At 34.5% G+C, this 19,495-nt stretch overlaps 1 protein-coding gene across 6 annotated transcripts in view; it reads right to left on the bottom strand.

Annotated features, from left to right (window-relative positions):
- LOC124362118 (protein argonaute-2) overlaps window positions 1-19,495 on the bottom strand; it is a 64,698-nt gene that overhangs the window by 19,691 nt on the left and 25,512 nt on the right. For 2 of the 6 annotated variants that reach the window (XM_046816322.1, XM_046816321.1), the window contains exons 3-8: window positions 13,589-13,741; window positions 12,952-13,232; window positions 12,708-12,839; window positions 9,848-10,022; window positions 9,228-9,450; window positions 6,751-6,898 (exon numbers count right to left, since the gene is read on the bottom strand). In XM_046816322.1, coding sequence (XP_046672278.1) covers window positions 6,751-6,898; window positions 9,228-9,450; window positions 9,848-10,022; window positions 12,708-12,839; window positions 12,952-13,232; window positions 13,589-13,741 — 1,112 coding nt within the window. Of the gene's footprint in view, window positions 1-6,750; window positions 6,899-9,227; window positions 9,451-9,847; window positions 10,023-12,707; window positions 12,840-12,951; window positions 13,233-13,588; window positions 13,742-19,190; window positions 19,434-19,495 lie in introns of those variants that run through there. The other 4 variants (XM_046816327.1, XM_046816326.1, XM_046816324.1 and 1 more) reach the window with 4 other exon arrangements.

Below are 19,495 nucleotides of genomic sequence, written 5' to 3'. Positions count from 1 at the left end.
GTGTATTCTGTTTATAGTTTTATTTTAAGAAACGTAAGGAAGACATTCTTGGAACACAAAAGGAGAATTATCTTGACATGAAACACAGATGAAAGAATATTACCAAAAAGGAAGAAGAAAGTAAAAGTACATCTTAGTACATCGCTAAACTATAGCGAAAGTAAAGCAGGAAAATCATAAACAGTGAAAGAATGTCAAAATGTGAAAGAATGTGCTCTTTATCTTGCAGCTGAACATCAAAGGAAAGATCACTCAGTGTTCAAAAATAGTTAATACTTTTAACTCCTGTTTTGTGAATACTGTAGAGAAGAGTCTTCAAAATCAACAAAGAAGCCATACACAGAATGACAATGTACCACTCAGAAACACTGACAGCCTTTCAAATGTCACTAAATGTCACAGAGCAACCCCACCACATCCATACTTATTGAAAAACCAGTTCTTAAGAGTCAGCTAATACCTACAGAAAAACCACCCGCTCACTGAACAATCAACATGGATTCACTAAAGGTAACCACTAAAACAGCTCTCTTTGATTTTAATCAATTTATTACAGATAACTTGGAAGCTGGAAACACTATTAACAACTGAAATCCATCACACTATGAGTGGTATGGAAACAATATCACTCTAAACTTGGAACATCACTCTTCAAGGTTTGCACTGCCAATTAACTCACCTATAGATAGGCTTAACAAATTCCATAATTATATCTAGCCGCTTAATGAATAAATGACCTGACAAAGTCAAGAAACTAGTCAAAAACATCTTTTAAACTTATTTAACACAGCTATATTAAGACATCCTTTTTATAATGTAGATAAGTTTAAACTAAGAAATTGGAATGGGTCAAATTTTAATGTATAAAGATAGCTAGAGCTTATAAAGTGTATGATGTAATGTATGTATGTTTTATTGCATGTATTTTAATTGTCATATTATTGAATTTATTATTTATTAAAAATGTTGTATATAATGATATGTTGTGAGCTATAGTCATGTAAACACACAAATATTTTGTATATTACATTTGACGGACCCATGTATTTCTGTGGAATATCTTGTGATTAATAATAATCTAATCTACTCCTTTATGAAATATTTATTCATTTGTGAAGTTGCGTGTTGATAGAACCATTGATTCTGTAAGGCCTCGCAAGAATAAAATTAATATAGGAAAATGTGTATTTATTTACTAGTGATATTAAATACTCCCTTATCAACAAACAAAGGTGTCCCTCAAAGCTCTATTCAGGGATCAGCAATGTTTATAGATCTGACCAATGACTTATCAACCTATATGAGATCAAACATAAAACCAATAATGTATGCTGATGACAGAGAAGCCAAATACATTAAGCAGCTGGAAACAGTCTTATTTTTTGCTGTAAATATGGCTCAACAATACTGTTCAAGCAATCAATGAAAAGAAGAAACATGTCAACCGACAGATACAAATATTGTATAATAACTTCCTGCTCTACAACTTATTGAAACACCCAAACACTTAAGCTTATTAATAAACAACAAAATTTCCTGAAACTGCAACATTGAAGCACTCTGTCTAAGTTATGCTCAGCAATATATGCCATAAGTAGAAAAAAAAGTTTGTTTAATTTTAAAGCAGCCTGCTGTATGTCACTGTCATCTGGGGAAGTTCATCAAAGAGAAACTTGCAAAGAGTTCTTCTTTATACAAAAAGAACGATAGACTAAGAGACTCATCTAAAGAACTTGGAATCTCAACAATTACCTTAATTTACACCTTACAGGTCGTACTTCACTATGTATCAAATAGAGAATGGTGACGTTTACGTTAATAAGTTAATAATTTTATTCTGCCCAGGCAAAACAATACTATCTTTGGGAAAAAAATTCTTTTATAGAAATCAGGTTGTTTAATGCATGTAAATGCTTTTACAGAGTAATCTAAATATATATATATAATATATATATATATATATATATATATATATATACAGGGTGAATTTAAGTTAGTGTCGAAAAATTTTTTGGGTGATACTACTCAGTATTATAGACCAAAATATGAAAATAAAAAATCCCTATCCCATCTATCTTTTAACTACGACCAATTTCGCTATTTTGTTAAAAAATCATGTTTTGTTTCAATAAAACTCAATTTCCTCCATTATTTTTAATGTTTTTTTAATTCTGAATCCATTTTTGAAATCTACACAAAATTTTACATGGGAATAATGGAGAAAAACTGTCTTGAAAATAAGTTTGATACATACAAATTGCTAATAAATCAAATTCTTAAGTTTTCGGCAAAAACATTAAAAAGATATTAGACCCGAGGAATTAAATGAAGTTAATTCTGAAGAGAGGCCAATACCACAAAAAACTTGCCCATTTTGTGAGCTTTAAAATGACATAATGCAGCGTTACTTTTATTTTCATCTTATACTGGTTATTAAAGAATCAGTATTGGAAAACAAGGTCTACTTAAAATATCACGGTGCCAAATAACCAGTCAAAATCGTGTTTAATTCAATAATAAATCAAATATAGAATAAACACATAAAGAACAGTTACAAAAAAGAATAATCATAAAAAGTAAGTAATCTACAAATTGCTTTCAAATTGCCTGCCTCCAGATTGTCATATCTTATCATTTTTTACTCCTGACTATCTTATCTCTACAATCACAAGTATGAAGGAATACCCCATGTTTCAGGTTTTATTTTGTCTTTCAAGCTACGTTTTCCTTGCTCCGTGCTACGTAATTAAGGCCCAGTGCGCAGCGTGTTTAGTTGAAGCGCACTTAAATACTGCGCAGCGCAAATGTGTTTTCCTAGGATTTGTCATTTTACGCAGCGTAACGCGCGATTTTAACTCTCTCCTCGTCTAGTTTCATCTTTTGAAGAAATGTACAGTTTTCATTGATATGGACCGAAAGGAATGTTTTGGCAAAGTTATTGCTCTTCTTGGAAATGGACGAGGATGTCGACATTGCTGTTACTCTTTTATAAAATTTTATTTTTTCAGGTTTCTGGCTACCGGAGGATTATACCGATAATTGGCTTTCCAATACAGAATTTCTGCGTCTACAATATCAAATTTTGTCCCAGACGTTTTGACAGTGTTGTCAAGGACAAAATAGAACATGTGCATTTGCCACCACCATCGGAGATTGATTGGAAACAGAAAGCCGAAGAATTCTCGGTCAACTGAGATTTCCCAAATTGTATATCTGCAATAGACGGAAAACACGTGATGATAGTTGCACCAGCTCATTCAGGATACCTTTTTCACAATTTTAAGAACTTTTTCTCCATTGTATTGTTTGCTATGGCTGACGCAAACTGCAAATTTGTACTGATCAATGTCGGAGCATAAGGCAAAGAAGGAAATGCTGGAATCTTAAAAAAAGTCTAAAATGGGGAAATTGATTCAAGAAGGAACTATTTTCCCACCTCCTGAAAACCTACCTTCTTCTGAAATTAAGCTACCATTTGTTGCAGTAGGAGATGAAGCAATAAACTGGATAATGATGTCATGAAACCCTACACGCACAAACAAGCAATCACAGATGTTCATAAACGACACTTTAACTACGCCACTTGTCGTGCTAGAAGAGTAACTGAAAATGCATTTGGTATTTTGTGTCACATTTTCAGAATTTTTTTCACACCAATAAACTTGAAACCAGAAACAGTCGACTTAGTCATATTTGTAAGTTGCTGTCTTCATAACTGGATCAGGGATGACTTTATTGCACGCAACCCCAAAGGACCAGTGACTCCGCACCACGAACTTCCTACACAAAACATGATCCCTTTGGCTTATGTCGGAGGCTATACTAAAGCAGAAGGGTTTAAAGTAAGAAGTAAAACTACTAATTACTTTAATGGAGCTTACTACTCAAATAAAATAAAAGCTCTGTATCAGAAAAAAACTGTGTAATGTGAGCAAACTTTGTAGCATAGTAATTAAGGGGAAGAGAGTTTATTTATTATAATGTTCACTACCTCAGGTTTAAAAACGCCAAATTTAAAGATTTGTATTACCATCAGTAGAACTTATTAATTTTGTAATTAAGTATTAATTTGATTCATCTAAATTTGTTCAAGTTAACATGAAAGTGTATATAATAATAATAATAATATACACACAGTCGTCAGCCCTGCTGCGCGGTGCGTGATTGACTGCTCTCGAGGCAGTGCTCCCAGTCGCGCAGCAAAGACCACGCAGCGCGGTTAAGGCTTAAGCACGCAACGCGTAGCTAGGAAGACACCTCCATTGGTTTACAGAGAACCGGTGGTTTCGTCAGTTACGGAGCACGGAGCGCAAAAAGCCCAGTCGCGGAGCTAGGAAAACGTAGCTTCAGCTGACTTTACCTCTACCCACTTAAAAATAGTTATTTGAGTCGTAGCTATCATGGATTTCACATCGAGAGAGTATGCAGAGATGCATTTTGTATATGGTTTTTGTGGCGGGAATGCTCTGGCTGCTCAGAGAGAATACCACGCTCGGTACCCAGATCGTAGAGTTCCTAGTGATAAAGTTTTTACGAGGCTACATCAGCGTTTGTTGGAGAGAGGAACAGTTCACAGGCAGCGTAATGAGGTAGGTCCTGTTCTTCGAGATGTTGGCTTAGATGAACGAGTTCTAGATTTAGTTCAAGAAAATCCTGAAGTCAGCAGCCGACAACTTGCCAGAGAAGTTGGTGTTTCTCAGAGTAAAGTGTTAGGAATCTTACACGAAAATAACTTCCACCCCTATCACTTTACAAAGGTTCAAGCGTTAGAACCAAATGACTTTGGTCCAAGAGTAGAGTTCTGTCGCTGGCTGCTCAATAGTGATATTGAACAATATCATTTTTTGAGAAACATTTTGTACACCGATAAGTCTACCTTCACTAGGGCTGGTGTTTTTAACACGCATAACATGCACCATTGGGCCGAACAAAATCCCAGGGCTTCAAGAGAAAGTTCCTTTCAAAGGCGTTTTCATCTCAACGTATGGGCAGGAGTCGTCGGAAACCAACTTGTGGGTCCCCACATTTTTCAAGGAACCTTAAATAGTGAAGTTTACTTGGACTTTTTACAGCATACCTTGCCCACACTTCTGGAAGGACTTGATATGGACCACAATCAGAGGGACAACATAGTTTTCCAACAGGACGGTGCTCCTCCTCATTTCAGCAATGAAGTGCGTCAGTGGTTAACGGACAATTACCCGACATGGATAGGTCGCGCTGGAACTGTAGCTTGGCCGGCCAGATCTCCTGACCTATCTCCTATGGACTTCTTTGTTTGGGGGACTATGAAACAGGAAGTTTACTCGACCACTGTAAACTCTGAGGAAGACTTAAGAAACCGGATTGAGTTAGCTACCCAAATAGTGCGTAACAAGTTATCTTTGAACGTGACGGTTAGGGCAATGAGGAAGCGTGCGAGAGCCTGCATTAGAAACGGAGGCAAGCAATTTGTAGATTACTTACTTTTATGATTATTCTTTTTTGTAACTGTTCTTTATGTGTTTATCCTATGTTTGATTTATTATTGAATCAAACACAATTTTGACTGGTTATTTGGCACCGTGATATTTTAAGTAGACCTTGTTTTCCAATACTGATTCTTTAATAACCAGTATAAGATGAAAATAAAAATAACGTTGCATTATGTCATTTTAAAGCCCACAAAATGGGCAAGTTTTTTGTGGTATTGGCCTCTCTTCAGAATTAACTTCATTTAATTCCTTGGGTCTAATATCTTTTTAATGTTTTTGCCGAAAACTTAAGAATTTGATTTATTAGCAATTTGTATGTATCAAACTTATTTTCAAGACAGTTTTTCTCCATTATTCCCATGTAAAATTTTGTGTAGATTTCAAAAATGGATTCAGAATTAAAAAAACATTTAAAATAATGGAGGAAATTGAGTTTTATTGCAACAAAACATGATTTTTTAACAAAATAGCGAAATTGGTCGTAGTTAAAAGATAGATGAGATAGGGATTTTTTATTTTCATATTTTGGTCTATAATACTGAGTAGTATCATCCAAAAAATTTTTCGACACTAACTTAAATTCACCCTGTATATCAATTATTAGACTTCTTGATACAAAGTTCCTTTAATATTTCGGCTTTTTGCCGTTTTCAAAAAGGTATAATAAGGTATAATACAAAATAGGTATATATATATAAACATATTTTTCTAGGTATATAAAACAAGAAAGCACTGAAGATTTGGCTAATAGACAACCTGTTACATAAACTTGGAAATTAAACTGGCAGGATCGACACCTGTCTAATTGAAACAAGAAGACTGCAACACAACATTTATCTTTTTACTCAACCAATGTATAGTAACTCAAAAATGTATTTCAAATGTAAATAGGTCAACAAACTAATAATTACTAATAATAACAATGACTTATGACATTTCAATGTAACATTCTTCTGTTCAATATATTTAGTGTGCAACAGTTGGCATCAATTATTCATGTAACTGTGTAACAATGAAGTAGCAGTGCAACTTTCTATTCCCTCACCTACACTGAGAAGTTATCAGTAAATATCAGTGTTTACTGTGATTTATTACTGTGACTTAAATTTACCAAGGCGAGTTTTCCTCATTAGTTCTCTAAATAAAAAATCAATTAGAATAAGATTAGATTTTAATGTAGGTATCAAGTAACTTACAAATTACAACTTGGATGTTATTATTGCATTGACCAGCCATTACTGAGATCAATCAGTAGTAAAAACAAACTTGGACTGACCTCGAGTGGCAGATACGTGTGCTTGTGCTCCTGCCCGACTTGAAGACACGGCAAGTGTGGGTAGCGCAGTTTCATCTTGTACTTGTCCAGGAAATACTTGGCCACCGTACACTCCACTGTCTGACCATTCTCCAGCTGCAGAGGGAACCTGGCAATAATACATACTTTAATATTGTTCCAAACCGAATAATACATCATTTTTACTAATGCCTTGTATAGACACAGAAACACCTATTGAGAAACAAGAAAACAAATTTTTAAATTGCTCCTTTTCACATATAAGAACAGCTGGGACTGACAAGATATAGACTGCTTCGACTCATTAACCAATTTCTTTAGGTCACTATTATTTAGTGAGTGTTGTTACATCACATTGTATTCTCTTTATTAAAGGACATTAAAATTTTAGTCATTCTTTCATCAATGATCTCCTAAAAAGTCTAAAGAAGTTAAAATACTGTCATTTGCAATACTACTTTAATAACAGGATTTGAAGTAGTTCTCGCAAAAAAAATCTGTCTGCCTGAGTAGAAACATATTTTGCACCACAGAATGAAGTTTTGTAATTCCTGGACTTCAAATATTTAGAATACTTTACTGCAATAGTAAACCTTTGCTTAAAAGCACTCATATTCAGCCTCCACGAATTTAAGGCAATTAACATGAGTATGATTAATAAGATCTATAAGAGAAAATATGAACTAGATAAGGTTGAGGAAGAAGAAGTAAAGGTTTTGGGTTTAACGTTAGACAGTTCGCTGAGATGGAATACACATTCAGAAAAAAAAGGTTTCAAAAATTAACTCTGGTTTATATGCTCTTCGCAGAATGTCAGAATTATGCCCACAAGAAACTCTAAAAATGATTTATTCTTCACATATCCATTCACATGTTATATTTGGTATCTCATTATATTGATCCACATCAATAAAAAATTTAAATTCAATTTTAGTGATACAAAAAAAAGTAATTCGTGTCATTTTAAAACTTCAATGGAATGAAACTGTGAAGGATCACTTTCCTCATGACGGTTTACAGTGCATATATATATATATATATATATATGAAATTATAATGTCAGTGATGAATCGTGCCCATAGCTTAGGCAAAAGTGGTGAGAATCATAGTTATAATACAAGAAATAGAAATGGAAGAAACATGGCAGTAGATCAACATAACTTACATTTTTCTGTAAAAAATCAATATACATATGAGCTAAATTGCCAAGTAATATAAAATTAATAGAAAATGATATATTATTTAAAAATAAACTTAAAAGCTACCTGACTGACCTGTCGTTGTACTCCTTTTCTGAGTTTTATACAATTCACAATAGTTTTTACTATCATTAAAACCATATTGTATTAGATTTAGTTAGATACTAATGTAAAGCATATTTAGTAAACTTTAAATGTTTACTTTCTTAATCATGTGACGCCATTCATGTACACCATGTGTAACAACTGAATAAAGATTTTTCTGATTCTGATAACAAGAGTTATAGACAAGCATATCACATATCTTAACATAGGACTTGGATAAAAGTGTCACTCATGTTAAAAATTAAAATTAAATAAAAAGAGGACAAACAAAAATACCTGCTGAATTAACACCAACAATAAAATACAGATGTGAATGTTGTCTGTCATAAACAAAGATTAAATTACGAGAACTTGGTAGAAAATGATTATTGCTTCTCGAATCTGTAAGGTATCAAAATTAACATCAACGTTAAACCAAGGGGAAGTAGGGAAATCACTACTAGATGCCTAAATCAAAATAAAACAATCAAAACAGCTATACAGTCCCACAGCCCAATCCATTGAAGTATGTCTTACCTTGACATATAAACAGCTAAACTCGAATTAAGTCAAATGAAGTCTTTATTATTTATTATTGTTTTACAAATGTATACAAAATTAATAGTGTCATACAAAATACAACTTATAGGTAAACTTTTTACACATTTTTACATATCCTAGGTCGGAATCTATGGTTGAATTAAAATAATTACGCGATGGAATATTATATAAAGTATATATAAACATTAAAATGAATCCTTCATGTAGAAGTTCCTCAAAAGAGTAGAATGCTAAATTAATTAAATATTCTTTTAAAATTTATTTTCAAAAAGTAGAGTTTTGTTGATTTTTCATTTTTTAGGTTTAACATAATTCTAATTGCTATCTTTTGTTGTTTTAAATATTGTTTATTCTAAAGGCATACAAGCCTATACAAAAAGGAATTTGGGAATGTACGTAGGCAAAATATATATTTTCTTCATAAATTACCTACAGTAATAGGACAGGGCAGTTTTGATAAAGCACGAATTGCAGAGTTAATATTTTCAATAGAATTTTGTGTAAACGTTCATTCAAAAAGTAAAAGGGAATTTGACCTTGTAACCATGTTTTAAAATAAGATTACTCAGCAATTATGTATAATACTAACAAATAATACAAGACTAGACTACTTACGATTGCATCTGAGCAGGTCGGCGGGTGACGTTGCACACCCGATACTTGCGCCTCATTTGACCACAGTGGGTGATCTCGATTTTGAGCCCCTTAATCTCCTTGGTGAACTTGACTCTCTGTGAGTCTGTCAGTGGCTTACGCTGCTCATTGATATCCCGTATGTCCAGCACCTCGCACATAAACTCTATTACAGGTTGCGCCTTGTAGAACGCTGTTGCAGACACTAAAAACGTACAATTCCCAGTTAGGTAACTCAAATATTGAATAACTGGCTTTAAAATTAATTTTGTGAATGGAAGGAATAAACTTATATGGTAAATGTAAAGAATACATAACATTTCCAATTTATTTATTTTTGAGCGAGGCCTTTCGAAACCGAAGGTTTCCTCATCAGGCAACTCCACAAATTAGTGTTAACACATAAAAGTGTTAACAACACAAGAACCGTGTTTAACAGGTCGCGTGTGTTTAAACGCACATGACCTCTAATCATGATATTGATTAAAATCCAAATTTTGAGCACATAAAACTTTGTTAAATACTTGTAGCTTGCGACACAAAAATAATATTTTCATAATTCCTTACAATATTGATATACCAATTTCATTACAATACAGTACCATCAATGTTGAGCATCATTTTCCATTGTGAGGGTCGCACTGACTGATGGAAGCCAAACCAGACTTCACGGCCGCCACCCAGGGGGTGATAGTAGCCGTCGGGGGAGGAAAAGAACGAGCGTCCAACAGGTGTGTAGGTCATCGAAGGTAAGTGACGCATTACCACATCTAAAGCCTGCAACAGACCATCACAGTTGTCATAAACAAGTATAACATTGCAAATTCAAATTCTTTTTTGCCTTTCAATAAAACTGTTTTATAATAAAAGATATGTTTCCTATAATACATTCTTTTATTGATGTCCCTGAGGACTAAAGCTGATTAACAATACTGTTCTTGTTAATAAATTGATTCATTCAATCATTCATCACCCCGAGGATTCTTCTCTTCAAGACTGCAGGGCAGATCCCGTCCCGTGCTCTTGTAAATTGGTATGGTAACACTCCAAAATGTTATAAAATCTACGCTGGGTTTATTATTTGCCATCAGAAGGTGCCGAATGGACATTAGCGAGGCAACATACGTGACACTCTAGCACTCCCACATAAAAGTAAATTTTGTAAGTGAAACGGTTGAATATAACTAAATAATAATCATGAGCACACCAATTTTTCGAAACCTGATTACATAAAAAACAATAAAAGTTATGAATTTTAAAATTGCAGGAAAGAATACATCTTACGAGTTAGTTAGTTAAATAATTTACATGTTGTAGGGATTTTATATCCTGTTGTTTGTTCCTTGATGGACCAACAATATAAGAAATACTACAATATTTATATGTATCTCTTTTAGGTCAAAAAACTTGCCAGTTTTAAAATTATTTTTACATATACAAATAGGCTAACATTTTGTACTGTAGTTAAAATGTAAACATCGTTTTAAATGTTGTTTGCTAGTAAATAATGTCTACCTATTATAGGGTGGCCACTCAAAACCTCTTTTCAAATTCCCGGTGTTCCTGGTTGAAAATTTCCAAATCTCTAATCTATTTTCAAACCAAATAAACAATTGCAATACTGTATTAAATCCTTACGCTAAGTTTAACGGTGATGGTTTAATCCAGTTACCAGCTGTATTTGAAAGAAATGCCTCAGAGCTATGGTGCCTTAGCATTTTGTTGCAAGCGATATGCAAAAAATTCGGTGACGGTTTATCGCTATCACCTATTTCTAGCTCCTTAGTTTTTATCTCTCTGTCTTTCGATGTATCGACAAATCATCGTGTATACCTAATAACTTTCCTTTCTGTGATGCTTGAAAAATACATACGGAATAGACAAAGATAACAAATAAATACCAACACAGCGCTACCGTGGGGCAGACTGCAGTCTAGATAGCGGGTCAGAGATCTGCAGTGGACAAACTTCGAAACAATCGGTAATTTGCGACCTGCCGATCAGTAGTTATACGGGAATAGAATTTTTTTGATTCGAGATTCAGCTTCCCCATATGAGTAGTATATTGTGAAATTGTGATTTTTCAAGCGTATTTAAGCACATCTGTTGGTATCAGAATCGAGTAGAAAGAGCCTCCGGTATCAAGTATCGGAAACGTATCAAGTATCCCTACTAAAAATTTCAGGGACACTATAAAAATTAACGCATGTTTCCCAGAGTCAGAAATTCATGCGTAATGCATGCTTTACCAGATTCTCATCATTGGTGGTAGCCCTGGTTAGAGTCCTGCGAAAGTCTCATGGCTCTCAATATATCCCACTGATAGCCAATACATGAAGAATGCATCATACAGTTATCTGCTACGGAAGTTATCGAAGTGCGGTTAGTTCGAGATATGTAGAATAATTACATATACACCAGTACAAAACATTACCATCTACAGTTGCACCCAGAATATGAGCACAATTATGTTATCAATTACTGGCTCCTAAATATTTTGTGTCAGCCTTTAATATAATGCAAGAATAGAATCACCCCTTCACGACAAAACACAACTACAAAGTAAATAAAAGCACGAAAGGCTGTGGTTCGTCACGTGTTCGTTAGATTATAGTCATAGAGTACGAAACAACATGACATAATACTCCTTATACACGTTGCGATTATTTGGTTTGAACAGTTCGAATCGTCCGACCGATCGTCACGTGTGCGGGGAAGTCATTCAGATAAATAGTTAAATGGAGAACTTAAAGGATTTCCATCAGTCGTCCAACAATCTCGCTCTGGCGACGAAACTGACGTGCTTGTTTGATTCGGTCGACTGGCCGACTGCCGTTTGTAAATTAGAAACAGCATAAACTGCGTTTACACTGGCAAGTAACCTATGTATACTGATAACCAATCGGAATGTGTGCGAGGAACAATCAATTATAGACCAACCGAGGTCTTGGCCGCTATACGAGTGGTAAGCTCTGGGCGGTGAGCACTGGATTGAGCAGCGATTGTAAGTTTAATGTTTGTGTTGTACATATGGGGAACACTCACAAAAGACGTGAGCAGCAGGGTGGTACCACATTTGGGGGGGGGGGGTGAGGGAGGGAGCTTCCCGCGGCACAGGAGTAGAACTAATCAAGATAATCTCTACTACACTAGTGAAGGCAACCCAAAGATGAAGCTCGCGAACATATGTCAATATCATTCACAATTTCATGATCCACATCACGTATAATACAATGTTTCGAGATTAATAAATTCTTGATACAAGAAGCTGTCAAATTATGTCTTGATTTTATAAGTTCTTGGAGAAGGAAACTTTCTTTGTAATTTCCCTGGTTCTAAGAAAAATTCCCGGCTTATTCCCGGTCGGGAGGCCACCCTGTATTATAACATGAAATATATCAATAAACAGAATACAAACAAGAAAAACATGAAAATATTCAACTTAGTCTGTTTAATACTTACCAAAATAGCATCAAAAGGTATCTGCCTGGTACGCCCCTCGAGGGCCTCCTCCAGAGCAAACAATGATACCTGCGCTACCCACTTGATAGCTACACGGAACACTCTGTCCTTTCCCTCTCCTGGCAGTGTCACCTGCATCATACAGTCAACTCATTACATACTGGTAGAAAGTGATGTCAAAACTTTATTGCAACTAACTGATGAACACACTACAGTGTATGAGTTTACTTTAAGTGTTGTTTACCTCAAGCTCCATCCTATCATTACCAATGGGCAATGGATCCCTCGTGTAGAGATTATTGCGCCCATCGAACACTGGCTTCAAGTTTCCAAAAATTTTGCTGTAAGCGTGGACCATGGTCTCTATAATTTCGCGGTTAACTTTTCTCGGACATTTATCCGGCTGAATGTTGATGTCGTAGTGGTGTACAAACCCTCGAGGCATCGAGATTTGGAAGTGATTGGCTCTAAGAACGATGGGTCTCCCTTCCCGGCCCAAATTTGGTCGTCTTGGGCAATTGAACACTGAAAATAAAAATTAATTTGAGATACGATACATAAATTTTAAACAATCAAATGTTCAACCTACATCTATGTTATTGTAACAAACTACACCTGTTAATTACTCTTCCCCATCATAGAGCAACACATTGAGGAGAAAAACAGAAGGTCAAAAATCACAAAAAGTCTTATAACTCAGTATGCTATTATATATCACTTTTTAACTTAGATGAATAAACAATAAATTTATTATTTTCACTAGACAAATATAGGATACAAGAAAAATGTTATGATAAAATTATGAATGAAAAGTTGTATCAATCAATTATTGTAACAATAACTATTGATTTTCTGCTCAAACAGTATGTAGGACTACTTACTGGGAAGATCGGGAGGCTGAGGTGGCTGATGTGGCTGTGACGGGGGCAGTAGCCCCATGGGTCCGGGGGGCACAGCCACAGTACCAGGTGGGGCTACGGGGCCTGGCGGAGCCCCTGCGGGTCCGGGTGGCGGCGCTGTAACATCAGTCATGACTAGAACCCACAAAACATGTGGATTACACAGACATCAATCACATAAAACAAAAACAAAACATAATAACAAAAAATAACCATACATCTGCACAATGAATACGAACCCCGAATATGGATAAGGTTAATATAGGCGATACGCTATTATATACAAAGCCCAAGATATGCTTGCACATGTACGTACTTCTATGCGTTTATCAGCATTCCACACATGCCTCCTACCAGATTTTGATGTTTCACAACGTTCTTTACTAGGGATTAAAAATTCAAACTTAATTTTTTTAAATGTGTTCATTACTCAGGAGAAACTTTTTCACCATTATTTTAACACTTTCTTATAGTCTCAAGATATGCTAACGTTTACATTATGAAATGTACTCGTTAGAATCTTTGTCTGTGACATAGGAGTATGACTATCATATTTTCATGGATAGTCAGGCAGCACTGATGGCACTGGACTCTTGTGTGTGTGGATTGCTATCAACTTTTCTTGCCTTGCCAGAATCAAGAATGTGACTGTTGGGTTCCTGGTCATAAGGGGATCCTGGGAATGAAAGAGTTGATACCCTGGCCAACCGGGGCTCAGCGTCAATTACGACAGGCCCTCAACCGTTCTGCAGTACTCCAAGGTGTGAATCCTTTGGGGCTGTCTCGAAATGGGTCTGCGCTGAACATGAGAGAAGGTGGAGGTTGCATCCGGGCATGAGAATGAGTAGAATGGTAATATTCCTCCAGAGTGGTGTCTGAACCTCTCACTAAATAGATCAATGTCCTCTCAGGTTATAGGTCTGATCACGGGACATGGGCATCCTTCAGGAATCCGCTCTGTAGAATGTGTGATGAGCAGGATGAAACCGCCGAGCACCTGCTCTTTGATTGACCTTCAATAGGAGGGAGTGGTACGTCATCTTTGGTAGTTTGGACAAGGGTGGTGAATTTCCCCAGGAGGACCTGATAGGTTGTTTTCGGCAGTTTATGGAACTGTTGAAATCATAGACTGGTAGGCCTCATGGTGAATAGAAATGCCTCTAATCATCAGTGTGGTCTTTAGCCCGCACTTCTGGGAAAAAAAAAAAAATATCCCTCAAGATAGTACCTAAATTGAATGCTTCAGATCATGTGAGCACTCGTTAACACTTTAGCTGCCATGTGTATTAATATGATACACACAACGATTTCCTCTCAGGCCATGTGTATCAGTCTGATAAACAAAGAAATTTTCCCTCTGGCCATATTAAACTACTGTGAACATCACACCAGGTCATTACTGTTTTTATGAACAATACATAAGAACATCCCTTCTAATTTAGTAGATAACTGAAAAGCTGGCTCAAATTGTATAAATAAGTTGTTTGTATAATGTGTATCAAAGTGATACACATGGCCCTGTACATAAAAACATATGTAAGGAAATGGAAGGAACATAAAGAAATGCTAACTATTAGTTAGGATGACAAAATATTTCAATTATCAGTTTGTAAAATTATAATGTGTAATAATTAGGAACGTTAAAATAACATTTTGTCGAAAAATTTCTTTAGGAAATACTTGTTTAGGAACTAAAAACTAAGCTTCCAAAAGTAATATTGAGAATGTCACTCTGAAATATCTATAATAATCATGATATAAACGTGTCAAGTGTTTTCGATGGATCTTAGCTTTTCAGAGTAGATTTATGTATAATATAAAAACATGCTAAACACATAAAGTTAATTCCAGGACAACCACCACACGTAGTGTACACTTGTTTTGCTTGTTTAGCCACTCTGCCAAAGCGTTCCGTCAGTTTAGTGTAACACAAAGTACACCGACCTCTTTTGCGTTCTTCTGGTTGCAGTAACTCATGCTTACAAACATTGGGATTTCTCTGAGTATTATTACCAGTTTGTAGTGCCTCTCCAAAAATCATCGATGTTGCTAACTTCTCATGAAATTCTGTGATTTGAATTCTTATCACTCTGCAGTGTAACCATTTCTCCTCTTGAGAGCTTAGCAGACACAATCAGTTGAGGGTTGTATTTCCTTTTTTTGTTCAAGGTGCCTATAAGGTGCGTTTCTTTTTTATTTAACTGGTGAGCCAATTCTACACCATTTCATTTCTTGTGTAAAAGTTATCAGTCACAAGAGTCCTTCCCCAGTTAAGTAATGGTGCCATTAGTTCCATGACAACATTAGTAGACAGTTTCCCTGAAGTAGAGTTTTCCTTACCAGCATATAGTTTTACGTTCCACGTTTTCCACCTTGTAAGCAAAGTTTGAACAATTTTAAACCATACTTATGTCTTTTGCCAGGAATATATTGTCTAAACCCCAATCTGCCTCTGTATGGAATCATTATTTCATTGATACAAACACTCTCATGGGGAGAGTTTGCATTTTAAAATGTACTGTTCAATTTATCAATAAGGACCTGAATTTTGTATAACTTGGGGAAATTAGTTTCAGGAGACTTATTATCTGATGAGTAAAAATTACGTAACAGCAGCTCAAAATGATTTCGGGACATAGCTTTACTAATTTTATTCTCATACAATGGGTTTCTTGACCAATACTTTTGCAGTGATGGTTTTTTGACCAGTCCAAACCATAAGAGTAAACCCAGAAATGTACGGATTTCCTCCTTATTTGTATTTTCCCAAACTTGTAGTCTTGAATATCGACTAACAGATTCTTCTGAAATAATCTTTACAATTGATTAGTCAGCATATCAGTTTGTCTCTAAAACTATAAGTTCAATAACTGAATCATCTACAAAGATATTGTAACAATGTGGACTAACCTAACCTAACCTGAATGTCTTGCTTCTAAATCAAAATACAAACAATAATTTATAACAGTTCACAGGAAGAAAAATTAGTTATGATTTACAGTTCTGCCAACTTATGCATGAAGTTTTGCAAACCAATTGTGTACGCCTCTTCTACCGGGCCAAGTGAATTTAATTATGCATGGTTTCTTATGGTAAATATGCAGCAGTTTGATACACAAGGCAAGGAACACTGGAATGTTGTGTGCATCGATATGATACACACGGCGTAGGGGTTAGCCTGGCAATGTATCAAAATGATACATATGCCTGGTAAAATAGTTCATGTAAAACACAATGGCCTAATATGGAAGTATGTATGAAAACGTTTGGCAGTTAGAATGAATTCAATATAATATAATGACACTTCATAAAGAATACAAGAACCACAACCTTCAAACAAACTGGGTAGGGTACCACAAGCAGATCCGGTTCTTTATATCGATATTGACATATGATATGGGTAGGGTCCAATAAGCGGACCCGGTTTTTTATATCGAAGAATATAATCATCGATACCTAATATTCGCATATCGAATCATAGACTATCAATCGATATAAAAGTAATAACAATCATATGTTTTAAATTAAAATGTGAATTTAATGATGTAACAAATAATAAATGAACATAACCAAAATTAGGGAAACTCATAACTACTAAATGAAACAGAACGAAAACGTTTTTACTAAAGTTGTGTCCACCATTACCTTCTTTTTTTGCATCTGAAGACGACCATGTTAGCTCCTCTGACAGTTACATTTGTTACCTTTCCACAAATATCACATAATGGATTCTTAGGTACTAACCCAACATTCTGAAGCCATAAAAACATGTTTTATCGTCTTTTAAAGCAATTTCGTGAAGCTTCCTAAGATTGACAGCCATTTTAATACACAATGTTACTTATGTGAAATTTAAAATATTACCTTAATTGTATTATTTGAAAGTGTTTACAGCTGTTCATATGGATTATTTAAGTTAATTGCTAAAAATAATTAATCAGTATCGATTGATTATATCGATGGTTATGATTAAGTAATATCGTTTGCCAATTTCGATATAAAAAACCGGGTCCGCTTATTGGACCCTACCCTATATTATTTAATTATAACTTTTGATAGAACTAACCGATACTGTACTGCTTTTTGAAGAATAACTTGTTTCAACTATAAACACTTTTTCATATAAAAATATGTACTCTGTTTTATAGATGATAACAGAAAATCTAAAGCTCGTGACAAACCGTAAAACGAAGTTTAAGAAGTGGCATATCAGCCAACCTGCTTGCAGATTATCTCTGTGAATATTTATGCAGGAGAGAAACAGTTTTCTAGAGAAGATGCTTTAACAACTTCTCAAAAACAGTTAATCATTGCTACACAGGAGAAAACATATAAACAATTACGCATATTTCGTATTTCCTGTTATAAATGTTTTATGTTGTTATCATTTCATTATTATTTATGAGTTTTTCCTATTTCCAGTTCTAATCTTTTGTTTGATTGTTAGAGCTCATTTATTATTTATAAAATTATCACTATGTGCATTATAATAGTTATTTTAATTTAAAATATGATTGTGATTATGGCTATAGATATGTTGATATGATTTATAAATGTGTATTTGACAAATTAATATTAAGTATTGATGATTGTAATAATCAATATAACAAAATCATTCGCTTACCATACTCTGCCCAACTTAATACTTAACATGGGTAATTAAATAAATCAAATTGAAATAATACTGTAAACAAAGTCTAACTCTAACAACTAAACAAACATATTGAAACCAATAAAAACACAGTTTATCTTCTTTTAATGCTTGTTTGGTTAGTTTTCTCAATCGTTTTATTTAGATAGAGCCACATTAAATATTGTTTACAATTTGAAAATGTATCTATTTACGTTGTTACAAATTATTTAAGTAAATTAATCAAACTAATAAATCAATATCAGTTGATTAAATTGGTGGGTGTATCTCAGCAATATTGTTTATTAACGTCAATAAAAAACAGTTTATGCTTATCGCACTCTACCACTGTTGGCATCAAAATCAATAATTTTAGATACATGTTTCTACTAGTTCAGACCATAAATGATATAAAGTATTATGTCAATACACAGGTAGCCATTATAAAATTAGACTTAATAAATAATAATGATTAGACTACATGAGCCTAATTTAGAAAGTGGGCCTATGCCATTTCTATTACAAGTCCACAGAATTTGTATTACTGACTAGGCTACACCACTAAAAGTTATATATGCCTAATTGTATTATTATATTACAAGTTCAGACAAATTTGTTTATATTGTTTTACTAGTGTCTTTTTGGTTCAGAACTGTGCAAAACTTTTCTTAAGGTCATTCAACCCAATTATGGGTCATCTATTACCAACAGAACAACTCCAGTTATGTTAATGGAAACAAATTTAAATACAAATAAGGCAAAATATTACAAAATAAATTTTTATTTATTAATATAAATTCTGGTGATATAATGCACAGTGGAGAAATTCTTAAAAGATAACTTATAAACTTGTGACTACAAACAATAGCAAAAAAGTAGAAACACTACAGACTATTACTTGATATGTAATGTTTTAAAATTAACAATTTACAATGTTTTTATGTAAAAACTTACGTTGTGTAACGGGGTACATGTTTGAATCTTGTAGATGAAAGAAATTGTACACTCACTAGTCGAAAATTTCTAACACAAGGCGCTCTGAGAGCGACCTCACTTTTGTCTGAACAATTTAACAATATGGCGACTGACGGACTGACTAAAAATGTGAAGCTCGTGTGACGTAGACTCTGAGGGAACAAGCTGCCAACAAACAAAACAAAATACTCCTAACTGCACTCTGTATTCAAACGCGACTCTGCTGTTATTGATTTTGTTGTCGTCTGAAAATTTGTGCTGTTATATTTGTTGCCTGTAACTGA

This window comes from Homalodisca vitripennis, chromosome 5 (assembly GCF_021130785.1).
Source record: "Homalodisca vitripennis isolate AUS2020 chromosome 5, UT_GWSS_2.1, whole genome shotgun sequence".
In the NCBI taxonomy this organism is placed as follows: domain Eukaryota; kingdom Metazoa; phylum Arthropoda; class Insecta; order Hemiptera; family Cicadellidae; genus Homalodisca; species Homalodisca vitripennis.
This window is presented reverse-complemented; position numbering and strand designations above follow the sequence as displayed.